This window comes from Thamnophis elegans, chromosome 16, assembly GCF_009769535.1.
Source record: "Thamnophis elegans isolate rThaEle1 chromosome 16, rThaEle1.pri, whole genome shotgun sequence".
Taxonomy (NCBI): Eukaryota; Metazoa; Chordata; class Lepidosauria; order Squamata; family Colubridae; genus Thamnophis; species Thamnophis elegans.
The window spans coordinates 36243208-36270717 of NC_045556.1; the positions used below are offsets into that span (position 1 = coordinate 36243208).

The window sequence follows — 27510 nt, forward strand, 5'->3', positions numbered from 1 at the left end:
CCCTCCCTCTCTTCCTTCTCTTCCATTTTCTTCCTTCCCTCCCTCCCTTCCTTCCCCCTCCCTCTCTCCCTTCTCTTCCATTTTCCCTCCCTCCTCCCCTCCTAAATAATGCACTCCTGTTACCTGTCACAAGGATTGATGCAGCTCTCTGCAGAAGCACGAGAGGGCAGCAGCCACATACAGATACGGACTTCGAAAAGAGCCCTTGTCCTGCTTTTTAATTGAATCCGAATTCGGTTCGTCTCCTTATGTTAAATGCACCTTTCCCATCCACAACTTGAGCAATCAGGGTTAAAAGCACATAAGGCATTTTACAACCTATTACAGTGCTTTCCCACATGCCTTTTTATTGTCTCAGCCCTGACTATAAAAAAAAACCTTTCTCTCGTTAAAGCAGGCGGCCACAGAAATCCTAAATCCGAAGCCGCAGCCCAGCCCCAACTTGGGGCCCTACGAACAAAGTTTTTCTCCATATCAGGAAAAGCAAACAGCTAAAGATTAACAAGGGGGAAAGTGAAAAGTTACAGAGAGAGGCAGAGATGTCTTCAGCAAGGGAACATGCTCCGAGAACTGATGCCGCAGCCTTAATAACATGTTGGCACTTGCCTTGATTGTGCAACATGGGGTGGGGGTGGGGAATGACACAAGAAAAGTGTTTGTTAGTGTGATTATATTTGAATTGGCACAGGTCAGCAAGGCTGGCCTTATCATTAGGGAGAGAAATGATGGGAACACCGCCGGCATTAGATGCTGGAATATTCACTTCCTGCTCCATCTCCAAACCCCTGGTAGATTTTTATCTCCTTGGCCTGTTTGAACATGAATAGTCCTATTTCTCACACAGCTGCCTTTCCCCCAGACTGTTTTGAAAGGAAATGTACAGGCAACGTGAAGTAAGCTTTTCCCCAAACCCATCTGTGCTCTTTGCAGATTACAGTTGGAAGGGGCTTTGTAGGTGATCTAGTCCAACCCCCCACCCAAGCAGAAAACCCTATACTATTTCTGACAGATGGCAGTCCAATCTCTTCTTGAAGGCTCCAAGTGATGAAGCTCCCATGACTTCTGAAAGCAACTTCTGTTCCATGGATTGATTGTTATCACTGTCAGGAAATTTCTCCTTCTTTTCAGGTTGAATCTCTCCTTGATCAGTTGATCCATTGTTCCTTGTCTGGCCTTCGGGTGTCTTGGAAAATAGGTTGACTCCTTTCTCTCTGTGGCAACCCCTCAAATATTGGAAGATGCTCTCCTGTCTCCCCTGGTCCTTTTCTTCACTAGACTAGCCAGGCCTGGTTCCTGCAACCGTTCTTCATATGTTTTAGTCTCCAGTCCCCTAATCATCCTGGTTGCTCTTCTCTGCACTCTTTCTACAGTCTCAATGTCCTTTACAGATTAACAGAGTTGGAAGGGACCTTGTAGGTCATCTAGACCATCTTCTTGAAAGCTTCTGTAAACTGCTTAGAGAGGGCTATAAAAGCACTGTAAAGTGGTATATAAGTCTAAGTGCAATTGTCCTTCCTTCCTTCCTTCCTTCCTTCCTTCCTTCCTTCCTTCCTTCCTTCCTTCTATCCTCTATCTCTTGAGTTAATCTAGATAGGAAGGAAGTCTCTGATCTCCAAATATCACATGAGTCCTTTAAAATAGATGCCAACAGCATAAAGAAATGGATTCTCATTTCTTTATTTTCTATTTTTGCTTTCACTGGGGAAAGGAAGGAGAGAATTCCTTGGTTTCTTTGTCTCCTCCGATACTTCATCCCTCTATAAAACAAAGTGAACACAGGCAGTGCTCAACTTATAGCAGTTTACGATGGCACTGAAAAAAAGTGACTTAGGACGGGTTTTTCACATTTACAACCCACAGTCAGGGGATCGAAATTCAGATGTTTGGTGACTGACTCATATTTATGACAGTGGCAGCCGGATTCGCTGTGTTATGAATGTAATAACTGCAGTGATTCTCTTAGCAAGAAAGGTTGTAAAATGGGGCAAACTCATTTAACAACTGTCTCGCTTAGCAACACAAAGCTTGGGCTTCATTGTGGTCGTGAATCAAGACTTTTGTAAGGCCACAAAAAACTCAGCAGCAATACCTAATTCTCAAGGAAGAAAACCGAAGTGAATCATCCACCTGTCTTGCTTCATAATGATGTTGGAATAACTGAAACTGACGGATACAGGGAAACTGATTAATAAACAAAAGTTTATTCCTTGGCTTCCGGGTGATACCATGAGGATCAGTAGGACTGCTGCCGCCCCAAATATTGTAATAGCTCTGCAGACGTTTCTTTGCAGACGTTTCATTACCCAAACTAGGTAACATCATCAGTGCTATAAGCAGGAAAATGCAAACCTACTCCCTTCTAGCACAGATGATGTATTCTGGTTGGGCCATGAAACGCCTGCAAGAAAACCACCAAGCTCAGAGAGCAACAAGGACCCCACAGTAGTTGTCCTTCTCCTCCTCCTCCTCCTCCTCCTCCTCCTCCTCCTCCTCCTCCTCCTCCCAATTCTCACTCCCTTTTAGCACTGATGATGTTACCTAGTTGGGTCATGAAACATCTGCAAGAAAACCACCAAGCTCAGAGAGCACCAAGGACCCCACAATCGTCATCCTCCTCCTCCTCCTCCTCCTCCTCTTCCTCCTCTTCCTCCTCCTCCTCCTCCCAATTCTCACTCCCTTTTAGCACTGATGATGTTACCTAGTTGGGTCATGAAACATCTGCAAGAAAACCACCAAGCTCAGAGAGCACCAAGGACCCCACAGTAGTTGTTGTCATCATTCTCCTCCTCCTCCTCCACCATCACCACCACCACCTCCTCCTCCTCCTCCTCTTCGCAATCCCCACTCCCTTCTAATACTGATGCTGTTGCCTAGTTGGGTCATAAAACTCCTGCAAGACAACCCGCCAGACTCAGAGAGCGCTCCTCATTTCAACCCCGAAGCTGCAAATATTCTCTTTTCGTGGTAGTGTTAAAAGATTCAAGATGTAGTTTTACGTGCCTTGAAGCGCCTGGCTGGCTAGTGCCTGCCGAAAGGGGGGGGGGGAAATGCAACTTTAAAAACCAATTACCTAATGACCAATTAAGACTTTTTATTTTTCTCATTTTAGAGCCCGGGGAGGAAGGTGGAGTGCAATTCCAAGGAAAGAGGGTGCAATCCAACCATAAAAGCACCAGCCGACTTTTTATGGCACAATAAAGACAACACAAAAGGTGAAGCCACAGCAGCTATGTGTCATCAGAAACACATGGCACACACACCGAAGAAGGCCACTCCCTTCCCTTCCCTTCCCTTCCAGGTTCAAGGAGAACTTTTCTGACCACATCACTTGTGACCACAACACTTCTGATCACATCACTCCAGGAAGTAGGAACTGAAAATGTCAAAAGAGTGGTTTATTGTTGTTTCTCCCCCCGCCCAACACATCTTATAAGAAGACATTGCATTCTTGCTCCTAATCAGTGGTGGAAAGCTGTGGCGCAGATCAAGAGTCACCTAGTTGGTTGAATTGGGCAGCGAATTAATGAATGAATGCATGCATGCATGCATGAATGAATGAATGTTCAGCCAGCCATTGAGAACAGCCAACCCTTCAATGCTGCAAGACAAGTTCCTGTACACCGCCCGAGTCAAAAAGAGGGCTGTGAAAATACCTACAGACCCCTCGCATCCTGGACATCAATGGTTTCAGCTCCTACCCTCAAAACGAGGCTATAGGGCACTGCACACCAAGGCAACTAGACACAAGGACAGGTTTTTTTTCTCCAAAATGCCATCACTCTGCTAAACAAATAATTTCCTTAACACTGTCAAATGATCTACTAAGACTGTATTGCTATTCTTCTTCTCTTCCTTCCTAGTCCCTATCTCCTCCCACTTATGACTATAACCATGTTGCTCGTATCTTTACAATTTTATATTATTTGTTTCCTAGTACGATTTGATAGCTTATTAGTAGCCTATGACTATCACTAAATGTTGTACCTTTTTATTCCTGAGAAAGAAAATATGCCTAAAATCTAAGGGTAGCTAAAAAAAAAACAACAACAGGGCAGGGCATTTCTCACTGGGGCATAGAGGAAAAAAGATGTGACTGATGATTCATTCTATCTATCATCTATCTATCTCCATCCATCCATCCATCCATCCACCCACCCATCCACCTACCTACCTACCTCTGCCTGCCTGCCTGCTTATCTATCTATCTATCTATCTATCTATCTATCTATCTATCTATCTATCTATCTATCTATCTATCTATCATCATCATCTATCATCTATCTCCATCCTTCCATTCATCTATCCTGCCTGCCTGCCTGCCTGCCTGCCTGCCTGCCTGCCTGCCTGCCTGCCTGCCTGCCTATCTATCTATCTATCTATCTATCTATCTATCTATCTATCTATCTATCTATCTATCATCTATCTCCATCCTTCATCTATCCTGCCTGCCTGCCTGCCTGCCTGCCTGCCTGCCTGCCTGCCTGCCTGCCTGCCTGCCTGCCTGCCTATCTATCTATCTATCTATCTATCTATCTATCTATCTATCTATCTATCTATCTATCTATCTATCTATCTCTATATCTATCTATCTATCTATCTATCTATCTATCTATCTATCTATCTATCTATCTATCTATCTATCTATCTCTATATCTATCTATCTATCTATCTATCTATCTATCTATCTATCTATCTATATCTATATCTATCTATCTATCTATCTATCTATCTATCTATCTATCTATCTATCTATCTATCATCTATCTCCATCCTTCATCTATCTTGCCTGCCTGCCTGCCTGCCTGCCTGCCTGCCTGCCTGCCTGCCTGCCTGCCTGCCTGCCTGCCTGCCTGCCTGCCTGCCTGCCTGCCTATCTATCTATCTATCTATCTATCTATCTATCTATCTATCTATCTATCTATCATCTATCTCCATCCTTCATCTATCTTGCCTGCCTGCCTGCCTGCCTGCCTGCCTGCCTGCCTGCCTGCCTGCCTGCCTGCCTGCCTGCCTGCCTGCCTGCCTGCCTGCCTGCCTGCCTGCCTGCCTGCCTGCCTATCTATCTATCTATCTATCTATCTATCTATCTATCTATCTATCTATCTATCTATCTACCTACCTACCTACCTACCTACCTACCTACCTACTTACTTACCTACCTATCTATCATCTATCTATCATCTATCTATCTAATCTATCTCCATCCTTCCATTCATCTATCCATCCATCCACCTGCCTACCTCTGCCTGCCTGCCTGCCTGCCTGCCTGCCTACCTACCTACCTACCTACCTACCTACCTACCTACCTACCTACCAACCAACCAATCTAATCTAATTTAATCTAATCTATCTACCTACCTATCAAATAATTTTTCTCCCTCCCTCCCTCCCTCCCTCCCTCTCTCTCATATTTATTTATTAAATGTATATGCCGCCCATCTGAAAAGCGTCTCTACTCGGCTCAACCACGATTTCGACCATCCACCCAGCGCCACAGCTAGCCAAGTTTCCTTGCCTGGAGGCGGATAAACCCTTATCAGCCCCCGCCAACCCGACTTTCCCCCTTCCCTTCCAACTCGCCCTCCCTAGCGCCCTCCAGCTCGCCTTTGGAGAGCCCGGCGCTGCGCTGCGGAGGCTGGGCGCGGTAGTTCCTTGGCCGGGCGAGAAGGAGGGCGGGCAGGCGGGTGGGGCCAGGCGGGAAAAGCGAGGCGGAGCCCGTGAGTGAAAAACCCGTGAGGAGGCGCCGAGAGAGGCCAGACGGGTGGCGCAGCGCTGGGCAAAGTGGCACGGTCCAGGGTTGCGATTGAAATGAACGATCCGGAGAAAGGCAGCCGCGGGCAGCGGGAGCCGCTCAAGATCGGTGAGTCGGGGGCGGCAGGACCCCGGGAAAGGGACCGAAGGGGAGAGAGGGAGAGGTCGGCTGCTGGGGCTGGCTTGGCTTAATCCCGCGGGGATCGAGAGGGGATCCTGAACTTGGAGAGTGGAGCATCTCCTTGCCCCAAAGTGGGCTTTCTCTTTAGGGGGAGAGGAAATCCCCGGGGATTCCCTCCTCTCTAAGGGGAGTGGGGCTTTTCAGCCCACCCACCCCCTTTGCCCCGTCTTTCAATCCCTCGCAATCTCCGTTTGGGCTTTTTTCTTTTCTTTTTTGGTGGTGCTGAAAGACCAAACCTTTGGAGATCTCCGTTGGTTTCAGTGCTTGAAGGCCCCGTTGGGCTGTGGGCCAAGTGGGGAGGGGCGCCCTCCAGAACGGAACGGCAGGAAGGAAGGGAAGAGGTTCTCGGTGGGGCTGCCGAGGGTGTGTGTGTGTTTGTGTGTGTGTCCATAAATACAATCGAGCGAGCCCAGAGATATTTCAGGAGAAGAGCTCTCCACTCCCCTGCTCACAACAACACAATCTCTTATGCCGCTTACGGACTGGTCATTTTGAGCTTCGACAACTTAGAACTCCGCCACCCTTTGATCCGACCTAAGCGTGGTACATAAAATTACCTGCTACAACGTCCTACCTGTCAATGGTGACTTCAGCTTCAACCGCAACAACACACGAGCAAGACAATAGATGCAAACTTATGGGAAACCGCTCCAAACTCCGCTGCAAGAAAAGACGACTTCAGCAACAGAGTGGTGGACGCCTGGAATACTCTACCCGACTCTGGAGTTTCTTCCCCCAAACTCCCCAAAACTTTAACCTTAGACTGTCTACTCCTCACCCCATTCCTAAGAGGTCTGTAAGGGGGCGTGCCTAAGCATACCGTCCCTGCCCTAATATTCCCTTGTATCTGTATCCATTTCATGTATTCAGAATCATGTTTAGACGTATACCTGTTATCTAATTCATGCTTGACGGAATCAATAAAATAAATAGGAAGGGTCTCTCCCCACCCCCTTGTTTAGGCAGGGTCTACTTGGGACTGGCGGAAGGAACCACAGCGAACGTTGGCTTGGCCAACCGGATGCCCCTTCCTCCCCTTTGCCAGGGGCCTCTCATGTGGCGGTTGATCACGAAAGGCGGTCACGGCTGGGGAACTTTCCAATTCATAAAAGTTCCCAACTAATAATGATGATAAGGATAATAAAGAAAACCCAAGGAAAGGTTTCGGGGCAAAGAGCCCAAATCAGGGTATCCTGGACCGATCAGAGAGAATAATTCGGGGTGATTTTGGTAAATAAGAAACTATGGAGACGTTAATGCCAGTAAATTAGTCAGAGTGCTTTGAACTTTTAACTTGGCGGATGTTTAACTTGTTAACCATTTTTTTCCTTTGATAGATAGATAGATTGATAGATAGATAGATAGATAGATAGATAGATGATAGATAGATATAATAGATAGATAGAGATAGATGATAGATAGAGAGATAGAGATAATAGATAGAGAGATAATAGAGATAGAGATGATAGATAGATGATTGATAGATAGATAGAAAGAAAGAGATAGATGATAGATAGAGATAATAGACAGATAGATAATAGAGAGATAGATATAATAGATAGATAGATAGAGATAGATAGATAGATAATAGAGATAGATAGAGATAATAGATAGATAGATAATAGAGATACAGAGAGATAGATATACAGAGATAGATGGAGAGAGATAATAGATAGACAGACAAACATACAGACATAGATAAAAGTTTATCACATTTTATTTATCTATATATTAAATTATTCTGTATATTTCCAATTTTATTTTAAATTGTATTTTATCAGATTTTAGTAATGATTTGTGTCTGGAACTCTGCACTTTGATATGGTCCAAGGCCTAATCAATAAGATAAATTTGCCTGCCTGCCTGCCCCCCCCTCTATCTATCTATCTATCTATCTATCTATCTATCTATCTATCTATCTATCATGTATGATAGATCAATTGGGTTGCAAATACAGGCAGTTCTAGACTTACAACATTTCATTTAGTGACCATTTGAAGTTATAATGGCACTAATAAAGGGGACCAATTACCCTTTTTCATACTTACGACCGTTGCAGCATCCACATGTTCATGAGCTTTACATTCGGGTGCTCGACAAGTGGCTCATATTTATGATAGTTGCAGTATTCCTGGTGTGTGTCCGTGCGTGATAATCCCCTTTTGTGAACTTTTGCCAAGCAAAGTTAAGGGGGAATCTGGATTCACTTCGCAACTGTGTTCGTAACTTAAGAACCGCGATGATTCGCTTAACGAACCGGGCAACAGTAAGTCGTAAAATGGGGCAAAACTCCCTTAGCAAATTTCTCACTTGGCAACGTAAATTCTGGCCTAAATTGTGGTCGTAAGTCGAAGACTACACTGTAGATGTAGCGGCTTATAAAGGTCGAACCTGCTTTGCAAAGGGGGGGAAGGGATTGTTGTTGTAATGGATTTGGTTGGGGTTCAACCAAGGGAGATGATATGTGGTGGGTTGTTTTTTTTTGTCTTTTGCCTTTTTTATATTCAAACTTTTTTAATGCTCTTGTCTAGCTTTGTCTCTGTTTAATGTGTTTTTGTCTTTTTTAAAATCCACTTCTATAGTGTTTTCGTTTCAATTTGTTTCGTCTGTTTAAATTATATGGGATGATTTTGTATTTTGGAATGAAATCAACATTGCAAAAAAGGAATAAACAAAGAAGAAACGTTTAAGGTCCCAGTTAGGGACGCCAACAGCCGAAGAGATAGAATAATTCTTTGGAGGAATCTGAGTTATTTAAAAAAGGGGCCTCTCCAGAGATTTGTCTGTTTACTCAACAAACTGTTCTTAATTACCCAGGGTCTTACTACTGGTTGCACTAAGAAGAAAACAGAGATGTTTTTAGTTAGTCCCTCCAGAGATTTTTTTGCTTATAGGAAGCAGGCAGGAAGGCAAATATTCGTACACAAGTTTCCATTTGCATAGCAAAACAGTGTTCTAATATTTGAGGGGCTGCCCCAAAGAAGAGGGAGTCAGCTTATCCTCCAGAGCACATGAAGGCAGGACAAGAAGCAATGGGTGGAAACTAATCAAGGAGAGAAGCGATCTTGAACGAAGGAGGAACTTCCTGAGAGTTAGAAAAATTAATCACTGGAATGGATGTTGCCTCCAGAAGTTGTGGGTGTTTTGTGTTAATCTCTCTCTTTTTGTTCTTTCTTTGCCTTTTTTGTAGATGATGTATCCTGACAATACACTGTATTCAAAATGTTTAGGAATAAAAAGGAAAAAAAAATTAGAAAGGTAACTTTTAATGGCATTTTAATTGGCTTTTAAGAGCCGAGGTGGCGCAGTGGTTAAATGCAGCACTGCAGGCTACTTCAGCTGACTGCAGTTCTGCAGTTTGGCTGTTCAAATCTCACCGGCTCAAGGTTGACTCAGCCTTCCATCCTTCTGAGGTGGGTAAAATGAGGATCCAGATTGTTGTTGGGGCCAATATGCTGACTCTATAAACTGCTTAGAGAGGGCTGAAAGCCCTATGAAGCGGTATATAAGTCTAACTGCTATTGCTATTTCTATTTAATGAGATATGTTCTCAGGTCACTATTTTTTTGGGGGGGGAGTGTCTTTTTTGTTTAATTATTTAATGATGGAGGGAGCTCTTGTAAACAAGCCCATTGCTCTTCCTAACCCCAAAGTTGACCAAGATTATGAATAAGCATAAAGTTTGTGAATGGCAGGTAGCTTTATGTCGTACCATATTTGGGGGGATGATAAGACACACCTACATTTACAGGAGGAAAACAAGAAAAAAATAGTTTTTGGCCTTTCTTAGTGTTTTTTTTTTCCCCAGTTCTTCAACTGAAGAAGCTTCTTGGATGAGAAGTGACACGTTTCACAGGGATGGGGAGATCAAGATAGTTCAGTTGCTTTTAGGAAAGAAAGAAAAAAGCACTGGATGACTGAGAACCAGACATTTCCATAAGTACCTTCCGAGAAACAGACATTTCCATAAGTACCTTCCGAGGAACACAACAGGCAGGGTTTTAGAGATGATGAAATTACGAGCCCCATGAGATGCCTTCCAGAACTGCGGAAGTCCACCTGTTGCATATGCCTTTTCCAACTGTTTCGGAATAGAAGTTCCTTCTGAGATTATTGGTCATAGCTGGCAGGGCTCAACAAAATGAAAATCACTTTTACACGATTGCCAGATTGGCAAAAACCCAACTTTGCTACTCTGTCATGCGGTTGGCCAATCCTTCTTCCGATTATCCCCACCGCACCCCAAACTCTTTTGCCAACTCCTAAGAATGTCACAATGGTTTGGCTTCCCTATTTCGTTCTGCTCTTAAAGGTAAAGTTTCCCCTCGCAGATATGTGCTAGTCGTCCCCGACTCTAGGGGGAGCGGTGCTCATCTCCGTTTCAAAGCCGAGGAACCAGCGCTGTCCGAAGACGTCTCCGTGGTCATGTGACCGGCGTGACTCAACGCCCGAAGGCGCACAGAACACTGTTCCCTTCCCACCAAAGGTGGTTCCTATTTTTCTACTTGCATTTTTTATGTGCTTTCGAACGGCTAGGCTGGCAGAAGCTGAGACAAGTAACGGGAGCTCACTCCGTTATGTGGCGCTAGGGATTCGAACCGCTGAACTGCCGACCTTTCTGATCGAGAAGCTCAGCGTCTTAGCCACTGAGCCACCGTGTCTTGTTTCTTACAGATTTATTTTTTTTCCAGTTTATGCTCAGAGAGCTTGAGGGCACGTGTAAAAAAAAAAAAGGGAAGTAGGACACCTGCTGTGTTAACTGCCAGAAACAAATTTGGGGTTTTGAAGAGTTATTTTCCCCTTGCCCAACCCTTTCTTCTGTACAATTTTTCTCCCCTACTTCGGAGGGCTTTTCAGCATCGTGCAAGCTTCGAATCTTTCCAGCGTTTCTCGAAATGGTTGCAAGAGTCACAAAAGGGCAAATCCAGGACTCCGAGTCTCCTCTCCGGGATATCTTGAGTCCGAATTGGGAAAGAGATTGGCGCATTGGCGCAGGAGAGAAAAATCTCCTTTCCAGCTGTCCCTTTCTTTGATTGCAGGAAAAAGCCTTGAATTATCTGTGTTTTAAAGGCCATGGCTATCATAGGACATAGAAACTTTGGACTTTCAGCCAGAATTACATGGGCTGGACTTGGCAAGGCTGATGCTACTCTTAGGAAACAGGGCAGAGAGTTCCGGCAATTGCAAAGGAAAGGAAGATTCCTCCTGCAGGGGGAAAAAACAACAACAATTACTGCTAATCTGCCTTCCATTGAGGACCTGTAACACTGCAGGAGTCAAAAAGAGGGCCGTGAAAATATCTACAGACCCCTCGCATCCTGGACATCAATGGTTTCAACTCCTACCTTCAAAACGTTGCTATAGGCCACTGCACACCAGAGCAACTAGACACAAGGACAATTTATTCCCAAATGCCATCACTCTGCTAAACAAATAATTCCCTCAACACTGGAATCTGTGTTTGTGCACATGTGCCAGAAACCTGAAGGCCAGCTGGCTGGCACATGCATGCTTGCTTTTTGGGCATTTGGGGGGGCATTTTTGGACCGTTTCCAGGCAGTTTTTTGGCTGTTTTCAGGCCAAAAACAGCTTGAAAGCAGCCTGAAAAACAGCCTGGTTTTTGGCTATTTTTTGCCGATTGTTGGGCCGTTTTCAGGTCGTTTTCCAGCACAAACCACGCGGGTCAGAAACCAGAAGATCAGCTGTCAATGGCGCATGTGCCCACAGAGAAGGCTCTGCATGCCATCTCTGGCACTCGTGCCATAGGTTCGCCATCCCCTCTATAGAGCAATACACAACAGAACAACTAGACACAAGGACAGTTTTTCCCTGAATGCCATCTCTCTGCTAAACAAACAATTCCCTCAACACTGTCAAACTATTCACTAAAGCTGCATTGCTATTACTATTAGTCTTCCCATCCTTCCTATCACCCATCTCCTCCCACTTATGACTGCAGGACTGTAGCTTTCTTACTTGTATCCTTACGATTTATATTGATTGTTTCCTGATTGCTTATTTGAACCCTATGACAATCATTAAGTGTTGTGTTGTACTGAATGATTCTTAGCCACTGAGCCACCGTGTCCCTAGAAATAGTTGGGCTACGGTCCATTAAATATGTACCAATTTGACAACAGCACATTCAAGTTCACATTTGAAGCTTTGCTAAGTGGTTTTTCTGTGGGGGGAAAAATGCTCTTAAGCATCCTGGCCGGAACAAACAATGAATCAGAATGGGTGTCTGCAGAATGATCGTTGCGGCTGATAGCTTATCACCCCTGAAACATCTTGTTTCTTTAACTGCCCCCCTGCAAAATGCAATCCTGTTTAATGCTGGGTTGATTTATGCTGCCTTTTTCATGCTCCCCCTCTTAGGCCTGACGCAAATGGGCGGTAACCACTTGCTTTGATGGAATTCCAAAATGTGATCTTAAAACGTAGCTCGAGTAGCTGATTTTGGGCCGCCGTGATTCCCCTTCAGTTTTTCAGGATAGAAGGCTGATGGTTGCAATTTAGTCCGTTTTGATATAGATGCTTCGGAATATTGTTGTAGTGGGGGGGAGGGGGGAGGAAAAGAGAGATATGGAGGACAAGAAGGAGGGGAAAGAGAAGGAGGAGAAGGAGAAGAGGAAGGGGAAAGGGAAGGAGAAGATAGATAAGGAGAAGAAGGGGAAGGAGAAGATAGATAAGGAGGACAAGGAGGAGGAGGAGAAATGAGGAGGATGAAGAAGGAGGAAGAGGAAGAGAGGAGGAGAAGAAGAAGAAATGAGGAGGATGAAGAAGGAGGAAGAGAAGGAGGAGGGGAAGGAGAAGAAGGAGAAGTAGATAGATAAAGAGGAGGAGAGAAGGGGAAGGAGAAGATAGATAGGGGAAGGGGAAGGTAGATAAGGAGGACAAGGAGGAGGAGGGGAAGGAGAAGAAGGAGAAGAAATTAGATAAGGGGGAGAAGGGGAAAGGGAAAGAGAAGATAGATAAGGAGAAGGGGAAGATAGATTAGGAGGACAAGGAGGAGGGGCATGAAGAAAGAGGAGGAGAGGGAGGAGGAGGAGAAGAAGAAGAAATGAGGAGGACGAAGAAGGAGGAAGAGGAGGAGGAAGAGAAGAAGAAGAAATGAGGATGAAGAAAGAGGAAGAGAAGGAGGAGGAGGAGGAGAAAGATGAAAAAGAAGAAGAAAAGGAAGAAGAAGAAGAAGAAGAAGAAGAAGAAGAGGAAGAAGGAGGAGGAGGAGGAAGATGAGGAGGAGGAGAAGGAGAAGGAGAAGAAAAAGAAGCAGCAGCAGCAGCAGCTTCGTCTTGATCTGGAAGTCTGGAAGGAGACATCCATCTATCTATGCAGCCCTTCCATTCACTGTCATTTTATGCCCTGCTTTATGACCTGAACTTAACCACAATGTCATGTGTCATGTGCAGGAAGACAGAACAGAGTCGAAAGGGGGCCAGTTGTAGGAACGTCAATTAAAACATCCTAGAGAGTTGAATGTCCAGCCTTCGCCTGAGTAGATTCAATAAAGGGGAATCCACTCCTTTTTCTGGCCAACTGGCTGCATGGTCCTTCGTAACTAAGCAGGATTAAGCCATGAGGCTTTTTGAATGTGGGCTTGGAGCAAATAACCATCCCTCTCTTCTCTGTAGGCTTCTTGGAGATGTTTGAAGCCAAGCTCTTGTCATGAGTGATGCCAGAGAGAATGAACTCGCATGGGAAAATGCATCTGCCAGGGATTAATTAACATTTTCCTTCCTGCTTTTTCTTCTTCTTTGTTTCCTTTCTCTCTTTCCCACACATTCATTCCAAGGTTTTGACCGTTCACAGCCCTGACTCTTGAACTTTCTTTGCGCACTTAAAATCCAGGCTCCGTTTCCTGCCAAGACGTCCTTTTTCTTTCCTTCCCCCACTCCCATCCCCAATCCAAAGTTGAGGGTTTTTTTTCCTGGTTGTTCTTCACTCTCGAAAGGAACAGCGCTAAAAGGAATGCGAGCATCAGGAAAACAGTGCCCCTGTAAAACCACCAGAAATTCATGATGCAATTTCATACGTCTTTATGAAATCGCTAAATTCAACCACCTCAATTGCCAAGTTGCGTTTTGCAAGTGGAAATCTCTGCGGATTGCTCGAGACTGAAAGTTTAATTCTGCTCATTTCTGCATCGGTTTTGAGAATATGGTAGTTGTCAGAATGTTCATGAACTGGAAAAGGGCATGGTAACAGGTCAGCCATTGGGGACTGGCTGGAATAGGACATGGTAACAAAGTCAGCCAATGTCTAGGCATGGCAACTGGGTCAGCCAATGGGAACTATTTGGTGACTGAGAGCCATGCCAGACAGCTCGGAGCCTGGGCGTGGCTTACCTAAGTAGCTCTGAGTCTGTTCAAGAGAACTACCGTATTTTTCAGAGTATAAGACACACCTTTTCCCTCAAAAAAGAGGCTGAAAATCTGGGTGCATCTTATACACTGAATACAGCATTTTTTGCCTCTTGAAGCCCCGTCCTCTTCACCAAAATGGCCATGCAGAGCCTGTAGAAGGCTTTCAGAGAGCTCCTGGAGGCTGGGGAGGGCAGAAATGAGCAAAAAATGGGCCATTTATTACTCAATTTTGCCCCCCCCCCAGCCCCCAGGAATACTCCATAAGCCACCTAAAGGCTATGCATGCAAGGTTTTTTTTTACAAAAAGAGCCCATTTTTTGCTCATTTTGGGGGGTGCACCCCCCCAGGAGCACTCTGCAAGCCCCCTAAAGGCTATTCCTGCCTTTTTTTGGAAAAAAATGGGCCTGTTTTCATGAAAAATGGGCCGTTTTGGGGAGGTTTGCTGAGTGCAAAAACTTTTTTTAAAAATTTGCCTCTTCAAAACCTTGGTGTGTCTTATCCTCCAGTGCGTCTTATACTCCGAAAAATACAGTAGTCTAGTCTGCTCTCTGAATTGAAACTGGAAACCAATCTCTCCTCTCTACCACGTTGGAAGAATCTGTTGTGGGTATAGTACATTTATTCATGTGTTATCTACTTATATAAAGAAGTCAATGAATCCTGCTGAATCAGTTGTTTGTGTGTGCTTTTTGGATTTGATTTTTGCAGCAAACTCTGACAGTAGTTCTCGACTTTCAACCATTTATCTAGTAACTGAAGTTACAATACCACTGAAAAAAGTGACTTATGACGGTCTTTCAGGCCTACGACTGAGCAGCATCCCGTGGTCAGGTGGCCAAAATCTAGATAAGGGGCAAGTGGCTCATATTTCTGATGGTCACGGTATTCCCGGGGTCCCCTTTGGCGACCTTCTGGAAGCCAGATTCACTTAACGACCGTGTGACTAACTTAATGACTGCAGCGATTTGCTTCACAGTGGTGGCAAGAAAACTTGTCGTAAAATGAAACATCTCTTTGTCTTCCCCCCACTCTTTTAGATGGCAATTCCGGCGGCCTTGGGTGTTGTGGCTGGATCCTGGTTATATTTTCCTTCATAATAGTGGTTGTCACGGCTCCCTTTTCCATTTGGTTTTGCATAAAGGTAAAAAGAAAAGGTTTTTTTCCCCCCAAAAAAACTAACATATTCCTCTCCCGGGATAATGTTGCAGGATATAATCTGGGCTGGTCACCTCGTCTTCTGAGCTTTCGAACTCCTGCTGATGTTGTGGCCAGCCAGCAGCCAGCAGAGTTGGCAGCAGATTCAGATAGTGAGGAGGTTGGGGAGGAAGATGGGCCAGTCCTGGAGTCTGGGGAAGGCTCTGATGAGGGCTCTGTGTCGGAAACAGAGAGGGCGCCAGGGCCATATGCCAGTTATCAGCTGCCTTCAGAGTTAGGCATCAGTGAGGCAGAAGAACAGGGGGAGCCTGTTCCCAGTGTGTGCATGCGCAGAACCGCCAGGCGAAGGGAACAGCTGAAGAACAGGGGTTGACTTGGGAGTGAGGCCACAGGTGGACGATGAATAGCCCCTCCCAGAGGAAATAAAAGAGGAGCCAAAGGGGAGTGGAGTTTTCAGGAGACAATTAGTTCACTTAATTGACTTGTGACTCTCTCTGAGACTCTTTGCCAAGTTTTGCAGATAACAGCCTGGCAGCTCTCCAAGCCAGATAAGGTCTGTGACTGTAAATCCTCCCTTGAAAGACTTTGCTGGATGTGAATGAGCAGAATTCAGAGTAAATTAATAAAAGGTTTTTTTGCCGGGACAAGGAGTTTGTTTCATGCTCTTAGGAAGCCTAGGTCAGAGCACTCTCACCTTCTAAGTCCTTGGTGGTAAATCAGCACTCCTGTTGACTGACGAGGGGCCTATTTCCCAGGCTTCAATCACTTCCCTGGCTGTTTTTGTCCCTCCTCAACCAACAATCTTCCTTTTTGTGTGCATCGAACCAGCAGTTGGGAGCAACCCACCCCTGATTTCAACCATGTTGTAAGTGGAAGAGATGGCAGTGAACTTGGGACTTTGGGCGTGCTTGGATCAATTGCAAGCCACATAGTTACTAACTCCCTCTTTGTCTATATAAATGGTCAACATCGATCTCATTGATGAATCCTTCCTTATTTAATTAGATTTATTTGATTTTAGTCCCTTTGAGTTAGTGTTGATTTCTAGCAACTGCCCGGACAGGTCCCTGGAATTTTCCTATCAAGGTTTTGCAAATGGTTTGCCCTCGCCTGCTTCCAAGGGCTGAGAGGGTGAGTGTTCAAGGTCACCCAGTTGACTCTGTGCCTTAGGCAGGACTAGAACTCACCCACTCCTGGTGATTGGCCCAAAGTTACCCAGCTGGCTTTCATGCCTAAGACGGAACTAGAATTCATCATCTCCTGATAACTGCTCCCCAAATTATCCAGCTGGTTTTCATGGCTAAGGCAGGACTAGAATTCACCGTCTCCTAGTGATTGGCCCAAAGTCACCCGACCAGTTTTCATGCCTAAGATGGAACTAGAACTCACCATCTCCTGATGATTGGGACCCAAATCACCCAGCTGGTTTTCATGGCTAAGGCAGGACTAGAACTCACCCACTCCTGGTGATTGGCCCAAAGTTACCCAGCTGGTTTTCATGCCTAAAACGGAACTAGAATTCACCATCTCCTGATAACTGCCCCCCAAATTATCCAGTTGGTTTTCATGGCTAAGGCAGGACTAGAATTCACTGTCTCCTGGTGATTGGCCCAAAGTCACCCAGTCGGTTTTCATGGCTAAGGCAGGACTAGAATTCACCATCTCCGGGTGATTGGCCCAAAGTCATCCAGACAGCTTTCATGCCTAAAATGGAACTAGAACTCACCACCTCCTGATGATAGGGACCCAAATCACCCAGCTGGTTTTCATGGCTAAGGCAGGACTAGATCTCACCATCTCCTGGTGATTGGCCCAAAGTCACCCATTCAGTTTTCATGCCTAAGATGGGCCTAGAATTCACAGCGTCCTAATTTTTAGCCTGATGCTTTAACTACAGCACCAAATTATCTCTCTCCTAATCTTAATAAATTAACTCTGTGTTCCAACAAAGAGTTTGATCTCCTCTATGTTTTGGCCCACATGTACTAGATGTGAAGATTGGGGGAGGGGGGAACAGACTGGGGTGTATAGATTATTTAAAGCAATGATTGAATCCCTCTCACCTCAATTGTAGATTGTCAAAGAATATGAGCGGGCCATCATCTTCAGACTCGGACGTATCCTAAAAGGAGGGGCAAAGGGGCCAGGTGAGTTGTGAATATGGTACACGGGGGAAGGGCTTTTGTGTGCGTGTGTGCTGGAAAACCATATAGTGCATTTCTTGCAGAGGTGGGTTCCTATCAGTTCGCACCTATTCGGTAGAACCAGTTTGGCAAATCTACCGAACCAGTTAGAAGAGGTTCCACCAGTAGACCTGGAAAGCAGGCCACACCTACAGAAGAGGTTCGAAAAATTTTGGAAACCCACCACCACAACTGGTGGGTGTGTAATGTCCCGCAGTTATCTATGCATTAATAACGATCTAGTAATATTTCCTTATACATTTTAGGGACCTTTCCTTACATAATTGGTGTTTTCTTTCATACTTTTGGCTTTCTAATTTCTGTTTCCGTTAATTGGCAATTGCTAAAACCAATCCCATGTGAAAAAGTATTCAAAGCCTTCTTGATTTTAATTGTTAATTTATTTATTCCTGCACATTGTAATATTTATTCATTTACATATCCTGTTTTTCCACTGCTGTGCAAACACAATTCCAGCAGCTGCTAACATGTGTAAAATTAAAAATATATTATACTCCCCTTCAAATAGCCAACAAAATATTTCTGGTTTTAATTCCATATCTTGCTTTACAATTGCTTCTAACCACTAACTTCTGAATAGCTACTTGGACCGACCTAAGTACTAATTCATAATTTCATATCCGGTCACATGGGTGGCAAGCCACTCCCATCCGGTCACATGGGTGGCAAGCCACTCCCACAAAGGAGGCCACACCCACAGAGTAGGTTCCAACAATTTTTGAAACCCACCACTGATTTCTTGGTAGTTCCCATCCATACAGAAGTCTACTCTGGAGGCAAGAAGGGATAGGGGTGATACGATTAGAATTCTTTCTTGGCCAAGTGTGATTAGACACACAAGGAATTTGTCTCTGGTGCATAAGCTCTCAGTGTGCATGTAACATTTCAAGGGATCATTATTGTAGTCATTGTAAAAACACATTCATCATAAAACATTACATGCAACACTTAGTGGTAGTCATGGATACTAAATAAATAATAAATGATAGCAGTCTTCCAGTATTTGAGGGGCTGCCCCAAAGAAGAGGGAGTCAAACTATTCTCCAAAGCACCAGAAGGCAGGACAAGAAACAAAGGATGGAAACTAATCAAGGAGAGAAGCAACCAAGGAGAAACTTCCTAACAGTGAGGACTATTAACCAGTGGAACAGCTTGCCACCAGGAGTTGTAGGTGCTCCATCACTGGAGGCTTTTAAGAAGAGACTAGACAGTCATTGGTCTGAAAAGGTATAGGTTCTCCTGCTTAATCAGAGGGCTGGACTAGAAGACCTCCAAGGTCCCTTCCAGCTCTATTCTGATTAATTGATATAATGAGATTCAAGGGAGTTCTTGATCAGGACACAGCTTTAGGATGCTAGATTTTGATCTCCGCATCACCCAAAATCTTCCTCCTCCCTCTTCTTCCCATCTTTCAGTATTCCATAAAATGGGAATCTGTTAAAGTTTGAACTAAGTCTGGCTTTTCAAATCTGGCCATTGTGAGGACCACCAATGACCATTTTTGGGGATTGCCGGGAATACAGGAGGGACTGGATAGGGGAAAGCTGTATTAAGCCTCTTCCATGCACCCACTGACCCAGGATTCAATATTTTCCCCCTCTGCAGGGCTGTTTTTTGTCTTGCCTTGCACAGACAATATCATCAAAGTGGATATGAGAACCATCTCATTTGATATCCCGCCGCAGGAAGTAAGTGTTCCCATTCCTTGATCTCTTGGCTTCCCCCTCAATCATACTGGATATTAATAGTCTCTGCTCCCCCACCCTCCCACCAGATTCTCCGGCTGTTGCAAATGTTGCAGGCGTTCGAAAAGCCAGTTCGACTCAAAGGTGCACAAAGGGGTGTTTTTTTTTCCTGCAGAGTTTCGCCTGGGCTCTCTCTTGATCTGGTTCTGGGGTTAGCTGGGGAAATTGGCGCTCTGCGCAATGAATGAATGGGTTAAATGCGTGGTTTCTGAGTTTATGGAGATCTTTCTTGTTTGTTAGCCTATGAGAAGATTTAAAAGTCCTCCTCTTTCCCCTCTTTCTCCTCTTCTTCCCTTCTTCTTCTTCTTCTTCTTCTTCCTCCTCTTCCTCTTCCTCTTCTTTTTCCTCCTCCTCCCTCCTCCCTCCTCCCTCCTCCCTCCTCCCTCCTCCCTCCTCCCTCCTCCCTCCTCCCTCCTCCCTCCTCCCTCCTCCCTCCTCCCTCCTCCTGTTCTTCTTCTTCCTCTTCCTCCTCCCTTCTCCTCCTCCTCTTCCTTTCTTCCTCTTTCATCTCCCCTTTTTACTCCTCCTCCTTCGCTTTTTCTTCTTCCTCCCCCTCCTCCTCTTTTTCTTCTTCTTCTCCTCCTCCTTTCTCCGTTTCTTCCTCTTCCTCCTCCCTCCCTCCTCCTCTTCCTCCTCTTCTTCTTTCTTCTCCTTTTTCATCTACGTCTTCTTCTTTTCCTCTTCCTCCTCCTCTTCCTTTCTTCCTCTTTCATCTCCCCCTTTTTTCTCCTCCGATTTTTCCTCTTCCTCCCCCTCCTCCTCTTTTTCTCCTCCTCCTTCTCCTTTCTCCGCTTTTTCCTCTGCCTCCTCCCTCCCTTCTCCTCTTCCTTCTCTTCTTCTTCCTTCTCCTTTTTCATCTTCGTCTTCTTCTTTTTCTCTTCCTCCTCCTCTTCCTTTCTTCCTTTCATCTCCCCTTTTTTCTCCTCCACCCTCTTCGCTTTTTCTTCTTCCTCTTCCCTCCCTCCTCCTCTTGCTTCTCCTTTTTCATCTTCATCTTCTTTTTCTCTTCCTCCTCTCCTCTTCCCCCCTCCTCCTCCTCTGTGCAATGGCAGTGTTCTGTCTCCAAGAATTACCTTGAGAGCATTTTGCGCCCTGAAAGGCAATTTGAAAACACCCATGAGTCATTTTTTTGTAAGCAGCATTTACCTGGCACAGATTAGGAGCCTGGCGTTTGTTTTTCGTGTCCCTGTCCTCAATCCGAAGCTGCCTTTCTCCCGAAAAAAATCGGTGCAGGCAGGCATGTCTTGTTCCACTTCTGAACCACCGAAGCCCGAATGTCCTGTAATTGCCTTGTTGACACTGCTAAAAATAGAAAGAGTTCTGACGGCGGCTGTAATAGCCGCACACCAAATTTTTAATCAGGGCGCGATCCCAAGAAAAAGACTAAGCTAAGCATGACCACGGTGGCGAGATCCATTGGGATCTGGGAAGATCCCCCTCCTGCTGTTTCCTAGCTGGTGAATCTATCTACTACTGTGGCCAGGGGAACCTTGAGGTGGGCAGACGCCTTCAATTGTGAAGACCGTGGCTCTGGAGCTGCATGTGGCTCTTTAATCCTTCTGCTGTGGCTCCCTGTCACCGGTCGGTTCCACAATTGATAGGGCTTTCAGTCTACAAAAGAAGGCTCTTTCTCCATAGTAAAACTTTCCCTGAGCAAGACATGTTTAGATCCGCTGAGCCTACTATTGTCCAGCGGTCAGCAATCTGCGGCTCTGGAGCTGCATGTGGCTCTTTCATCCCTCTGCTGTGGCTCCCTGTTGCCAGTCGGCTCCACAATTTTGAGAGGAGCTTCCGGTTTGGGCCATAGGAGGGGGGGGGAGAAGCAGGGCACACCAGTAGGAGACTCTATGGCAAGAGGTGGGTTTTCCGGTCAGCTCCACAATTGATAGGGCTTTCGGTTAGGACAGGTAGAGGAAAAAGGATGCCGTGCTAGGAGGAGACTCTATGGTGGGGGAACCGGACTTCCGGTCAGCTTCAGAATTAAATGGGGGGCTTCCGGTTAGGACCTTTGTGGCTCTTTTGAGTATTTAAGGCTGCCGACCACTGGCTTGGGTCAACGCAGTAGCATGAGGCTGAGAAATCAAATTCTCTTTACTTAAAACGGTGACTTAAGCCTAATGTTTGAATCAGATTACAGGTATGGCTTTTCCAAAGGAATCTCTTCCTCTCCTTTCGCAAACTGTTTTTGTGTCTCTAGGTTAATCCTCTTGTGAAACAAACCCACGGGCCTCTTTCACAGCAATGTTTTAAATATCTCTTGGGGTTGTCACTGAAATGTTCTTGCCTGGAATTGAGGAGACGCTTCCTAACCATCAGAACAATGAGCCAGTGGCGCAGCTTGAAACCGTCATAAATATGAGTCGAGAGTTGCCCCACAATATTTGACTAGCCTCAGGTTGAGGGAACTAACTTAGATTTCCATTGGATTTAAACCTGATAAAAGAGAATATCTGTAGCTCGGGGTGGCACTGTGGGGTCCTTGGTACCCTCTGAGCTTGGTGGTTTTCTTGCAGACATTTCATGACCCAATTAGGTGACAGTGCAGGAAGGGAAAGGAGGAGGAGGAGGAGGAGGAGGACTGTGAGGTCCATGGTGCTCTCTAGCTTGGTGTTTTTTTCACAGATGTTTCCTTACTCAACTAGGTGACATCATCAGTGCTGGAAGGGAGTGGAGTTTTTTCTCATTTTATTTACAAGTGGCTTGCCCTATCATTGTTGATGGGAATGTGGGTTTTTATTCCCCTTTCTATTTCCTTGATTAAGCTATTGTTTTCTGCTGGATTGTTTGTCTGGTATTAATCCCTGCTTATCTGGGTTTCTCTGTCTGTGGAGTCCATGGGACTCCCCGCGCTTGGCTGTTTTCTCGCCGATGTTTTCTTACCCAACTAGGTGACATCCTCTGTGCTAGAAGGCAGTGAGGGTTCAGGGGCTCCCCCAGCTGAAAAGCTGTAAGCGAAGAATTGTTTGGATTGTGAAACTCATGTAATTAGCTGATTCCCCAAAGCCTATTCTCTCTTTGTTTGTTTGGAAATAAGCTGCTGCGTCAGTCTTATTAAGAGTTTTGTCAACAAGTGCTGACTCTCTGGGCCTTCTTCTCCTCTTCCTCCCCCTCCTCCTCTTCCTTCCTAAGATCCTCACCAAAGACTCTGTGACGGTCAACGTAGACGGGGTAGTCTACTACCGAGTGCAGAATGCCACCCTCGCCGTAGCCAACATCACCAACGCCGACTCGGCGACTCGGCTGCTGGCTCAAACTACACTCAGGAACGTGCTGGGGACCAAGAATCTTTCTCAGATCCTCTCCGATCGGGAAGAGATTGCTCACAGCATGCAGGTAAGCAAAATTGGGCATCCATCGATGGATTGGAAGCTTGTTGTTGTTAATTGTGAAGTCGTGTTTGACCCATCGTGACCCCATGGACAACGTTCCTCAAGGCCTTCCTGTCCTCCACCATCCTCTGGAGTCCATTGAAACTCACGACGGCTGCTTCGGTGACTCCATCCAGCCTCCTCCTTCTCTGCCATCCTCTTCTTCTTTTGCCCTCCATCGTCCCCAGCATAAGGCTCTTCTCCAGGGAGTCTTTCTTCCTTCTCATTAGGTGGCCAAAGTCTTTGAGTTTCCTCTTCAGGATCTGGCATCTTCAGGATCCTGAAGATACAAGCCACTTTTTTAAAAAATGGCTTCTGGAAGAAGTAGGAATGCCCCCGTATCGATATTGTCAGCGTTCCAAGTATCATATAGAATTAAATCAGAGTCCAAAGCAAAACGATACTTAAAGTTCCAATTTAATAGATCAGACATCTTGGCATTATGCTATGAAATCCCAATACTGGAACTTACATCAGAATCCCACCCAGTTATATTGAAATGGAATTATAAATACCATCAACACAAAAGGGAGTTTGCTCAGAAGCTGAAATACACCAAGTGAATGACGAGAAGAGTGGGATAGGAGAGAGGGTGAAGGGGGAAGATGAGGTTTATAAGGAGGAGTGGTAAGGGGAGCGAGTAGAAGGAGAAAGGAAGGGGAAGTAGAGTAGAAAATGATGGAGGGAAGACAGAATGTAGAAAGGGGGAGGAGAGAAGGAGAAGAAAGTAAATATGGTGTATGGAGAGCAGAAGAGCCAATAACTGGGTTTTTCTTTTTTCTTTGGTAGTTGATGGTAAGATGAATTGATGTAATTACTTAATAATACAACTTGATACTGACTATGTAATAGTATACATGTGATTATATGCTATGAAAATGGAAAATAAAAACTTTTTATGAAGAATCCCACCCAGTTAAAAGTTCATGATCTTGCCCCACACCCATAATCCATCACATGGCCCAATCTTCTTCTTCCACGCTGGCATCCACACCCAGCTGCTTCCAGTCAGGTGTGAAAGTACAGAGACAAAAGATGACCTTGAGCTTCTAGAAAGGAATTTCCTTAGCGCCGCCTAAAGGAGGGAGCTCCCGTGACTTGTCCCAGCTTCTGTCAACCTAGCAGTTCGAAAGCATGTTAAAAAATGCAAGTAGAAAAATAGGAACCACCTTTGGTGGGAAGGGAACAGCGTTCCGTGAGCCTTCGGCATTGAGTCATGCCGGCCACATGACCACGGAGATGTCTTCGGACAGCGCTGACTCTTCGGCTTTGAAACGGAGATGAGCACCGCCCCAGTAGAGTCGGGAACGACTAGCACGTATGTGTGAGGGGAACCTTAACCTTTACCTTTAATGGTCATTAAGTGTGAAAAAGGTCAACAATCATTTTTTCCCAGTGGCCTTGTAACATTGAACACTCACAAACTGAAGGTAGTAAGTCAAAGGCGACCTCTATTTATTGAGGGCCACAACTCCAGTTTGCATCCAAAGTAACTTTCGATTAGGACTTCAATTCCTTCCTTCTTTCTGAACAGGCCACCTTGGACGATGCCACGGATGACTGGGGCATAAAAGTGGCGCGGGTGGAAATCAAGGACGTGAAGTTACCGATCCAGCTTCAGAGGGCCATGGCGGCTGAAGCCGAAGCCGCTCGAGAAGCCAGGGCTAAGGTGGGTGAAAGCGCACATCTGTCTCATTTGATCCTCTCGGGGTGGGGGAGAAACACATCGGAAGCTTCCATAGAAGGGAGTGTTTGTCGCTCAGGGTTGAAATGTGGGGTCCTTGCTGCTCTCTGAGCTTGGTGGTTTCCCTGCAGACATTTCCTGCCCTAACTAGGTCACATCATCAGTGTTAATAGGGGGTGGGGTTTGGGGAGCAGCAAGAGGAGGAGGAGGACTGTGGTGCCCTTGGTGCTCTCTGAGCTCAGTGGTTTCCTTTGTGACTCAAGAAGGTAACATTGTCAATGTTGGTAAGAGGACTGTGGTGTCCTTGGTGCTCTCTGAGCTCAGTGGTTTCCTTGCAGACATTTCCTTGCCCAACTAGGTCATATCATCAATGCTAGAAGAGAGGGGAGTTTGCACTATACAAGTGGCACATACAAATAAACAGAGAGCAAAGCTTACTTCCTTCTAGCACTGATGATAATTATCTAGCACTGATAAAATAAACATTACCTAGTTGGGTAATATTTAAGTAGGAGGTAAACTTTAAGCCTAGAATTTTAAAGTGTGCAGTTAAAAATCTGAAATTTTGGCCACTGTGGATTAACACGGCTATTCTTCTACAGTGTAACTAAAAAGCAAATATTTCTGGGGTCTGTTGTTCAGAATTTTGGGGTACACCATTTTCTAGTTTAGAATCTTTTCTTTACCCTTCTTCCTGCCCACTGGCTTAAAAAAAAAAAACAACCCTGAATTTATTTAATGTGTTAGTTAGTTCATTATTCCAACCAGTATTTTCATTCAGCTTGGATAGGGTGATGTGTGTGTGGTTTTCTTTCTCCTGCCCTCCCCCCTCCAAAAAAGAGAGAGAAAGAGAGAGAGAGAATGAGAGAGAGATTGAGAGAGAGAAAGAAACAGAGAGAAAGAAAGAGAGAGAGACAGAGAGAGACAGACAGACAGACAGACAGACAGAGGGAGAGAAACAGAGAGACGAGAAAGAGAGAGAGAGAGAGAAGCTAAGAAAATATTTTTCTTCCTGCCCCAATTTGACCCGAAACCAATGTCCAGAAAATGTTTGCATCTACAAATATGTTTTTTTTAAATTAAGCTTGCCACATTTTCAGATGACGACTCAGTGGAGATTCCCCACCCCCACCCCCTGATTGGGAAACATGCTCATAATTGAGTCGGGCCAAGATGACAGGTCTGGAAATGCTATTTTAATAGGAGTGGAACTTCATTTAAATCAGATCCGTGTCTTCGGAGGAGTATCAAAGGCCTCTGTGTTCTGTTGTGACATGCAGGGCTTAGGTTTACTTAAGTGTGTGTCACTTTGCTGGTGCGCAGGAAAACCATATGGGTTAAGCCCCCTCATGTGGTTGTCGCCACCGCAAAAAACAGGAAGACAACACACAAATATCTCACCCATTTGTCCACAAGAACGATAGTTCTTGAAATCTAGATCTAATCTATCCAACCACAGCATTGGACAGACATGGGCACTTCATACCTACCCTCCCCGTACGTAGTATTTTTCCTCCGTGACATAGCCTTCTAAACCTTTAAATCCACCCTTTGTCAAATAGACAATTAACTTTGGCCAATTGGGAAAGGAATCCCGGGTATCGGAGAGGAAAAAACATGAGATGTAGAGGTTTATTCATCAGGAGGGTGGAATGTGGGTGACTGCATTCCCGTTTTCTGTTGACCTTCTACAGAGTTAGTGGCGTGGATGTGTTTATTTTGATCTGCAGTTTTGTTTTTAGCAGGTAAAGGTATTTGAAGTCCTAAGCACACATTTGTTGAGGAATAGAGTAGAATGGAATGGGATGGAATGGGATAGAATGGGATAGAATGGAATGGAATGGAATAGAATAGAATAGAATAGCAGAGTTGGAAGGGACCTTGGAGGTCTTCTCCTCCCACCCCCTGCTCAGGCAGGGAACCCTATACCTCTTCAGACAAAAGGTTGTCTAACATCTTCTTAAAAACTTCCAGTGTTGGAGTATTCACAATTTCTTGAGGCAAGTTGTTCCATTGATTAATCGTTCTCACTATCAAGAAAGCCCTCCTTAGCTCCAGGTTGCTTCTCTCCTTGATTAGTTTCCATCCATTGCTCCTTGTCCCTGTCTCCAGGTACTTTGGAGAATATAGGTTGTGGCAGCCCCTTAGAAGTGGGATCAACTTATTCTCTTAAAAAGTTTTTTTTTTTAAAAAAGGAATTGCATCCATTTAAATTAAGGATGGGATGCTTGCCACACCTGATTTCTTTTGTGAACTAACAGTGAGATATCCGCATTCTTCCTCTGGCTGTGTCTCTTCTTCTATCCCCCAAGGCCTTTCCCGCACACCATTCCATCTAAGTCAAGTCTTGAATCTGTTTTGTCTTCTAGAGCAGGGGTGTCAAACTTGATTTCATTGAGGAAATCAGGATTCTGTTTCACCTCGGGTGGGGAAGGGGGCGTGGCTAGACTGGGCATGGCCAGCTCGATGTCACTCGTGCCCGGAGCGCCTGCGGAGGCCAGAGTACGCTGACAGCAAAAACGGGCTTCCAAGCTCTGTTTTCGGCTGCAACGCTTCCTGCAACCCGCTGCCGGCGAAAACAGCTTGGGCCAGGCCACTGTTTTCAGGGCCAGATCTAAGCACCCTGTGATTTTGACACCCCTGTTCCAGAGCTTTACAGGATATGGATCTTTTCCTTTTTCCCTTCCAGGTCATTGCTGCGGAGGGAGAAATGAACGCATCCCGGGCGCTTAAGGAAGCGGCGATCGTCATCTCGGAGTCTCCCGCTGCCCTCCAGCTCCGCTACCTGCAGACTTTGACCACCATTGCCGCCGAGAAGAATTCCACCATCGTCTTCCCCCTGCCCATAGACATGCTGCAAGGGATTGTGGGAATGAGGCAGTAGCGAAGGCAGCCACGTTGGCGAAAGGGAGAAGGGAAGCTAGATTTAATGCAAACGTCAGCTTCGGCTAGGCGAGAAATTGCAACCATGTAGAGTTCCTAAGTATTTGGCATCAGCCAGTTCCTCTGCGTTGTCCCTCTGAACAAATAAATAGAAGTCCCATTTTGCTTCTCCC

General features: G+C 45.4%; 1 protein-coding gene across 1 annotated transcript; it reads left to right on the forward strand.

Annotated features, from left to right (window-relative positions):
• The first annotated feature begins 5731 nt into the window (after positions 1-5731).
• On the forward strand, positions 5732-27510 carry LOC116519176 (erythrocyte band 7 integral membrane protein-like). The gene is made up of 7 exons (XM_032232923.1): positions 5732-5860; positions 15336-15439; positions 17528-17600; positions 19263-19345; positions 22532-22735; positions 24305-24439; positions 27144-27510. Exons 1-7 carry the CDS (start codon positions 5809-5811, stop codon positions 27336-27338), a joined length of 846 nt encoding a protein of 281 aa, XP_032088814.1. The 5' UTR covers positions 5732-5808; the 3' UTR covers positions 27339-27510.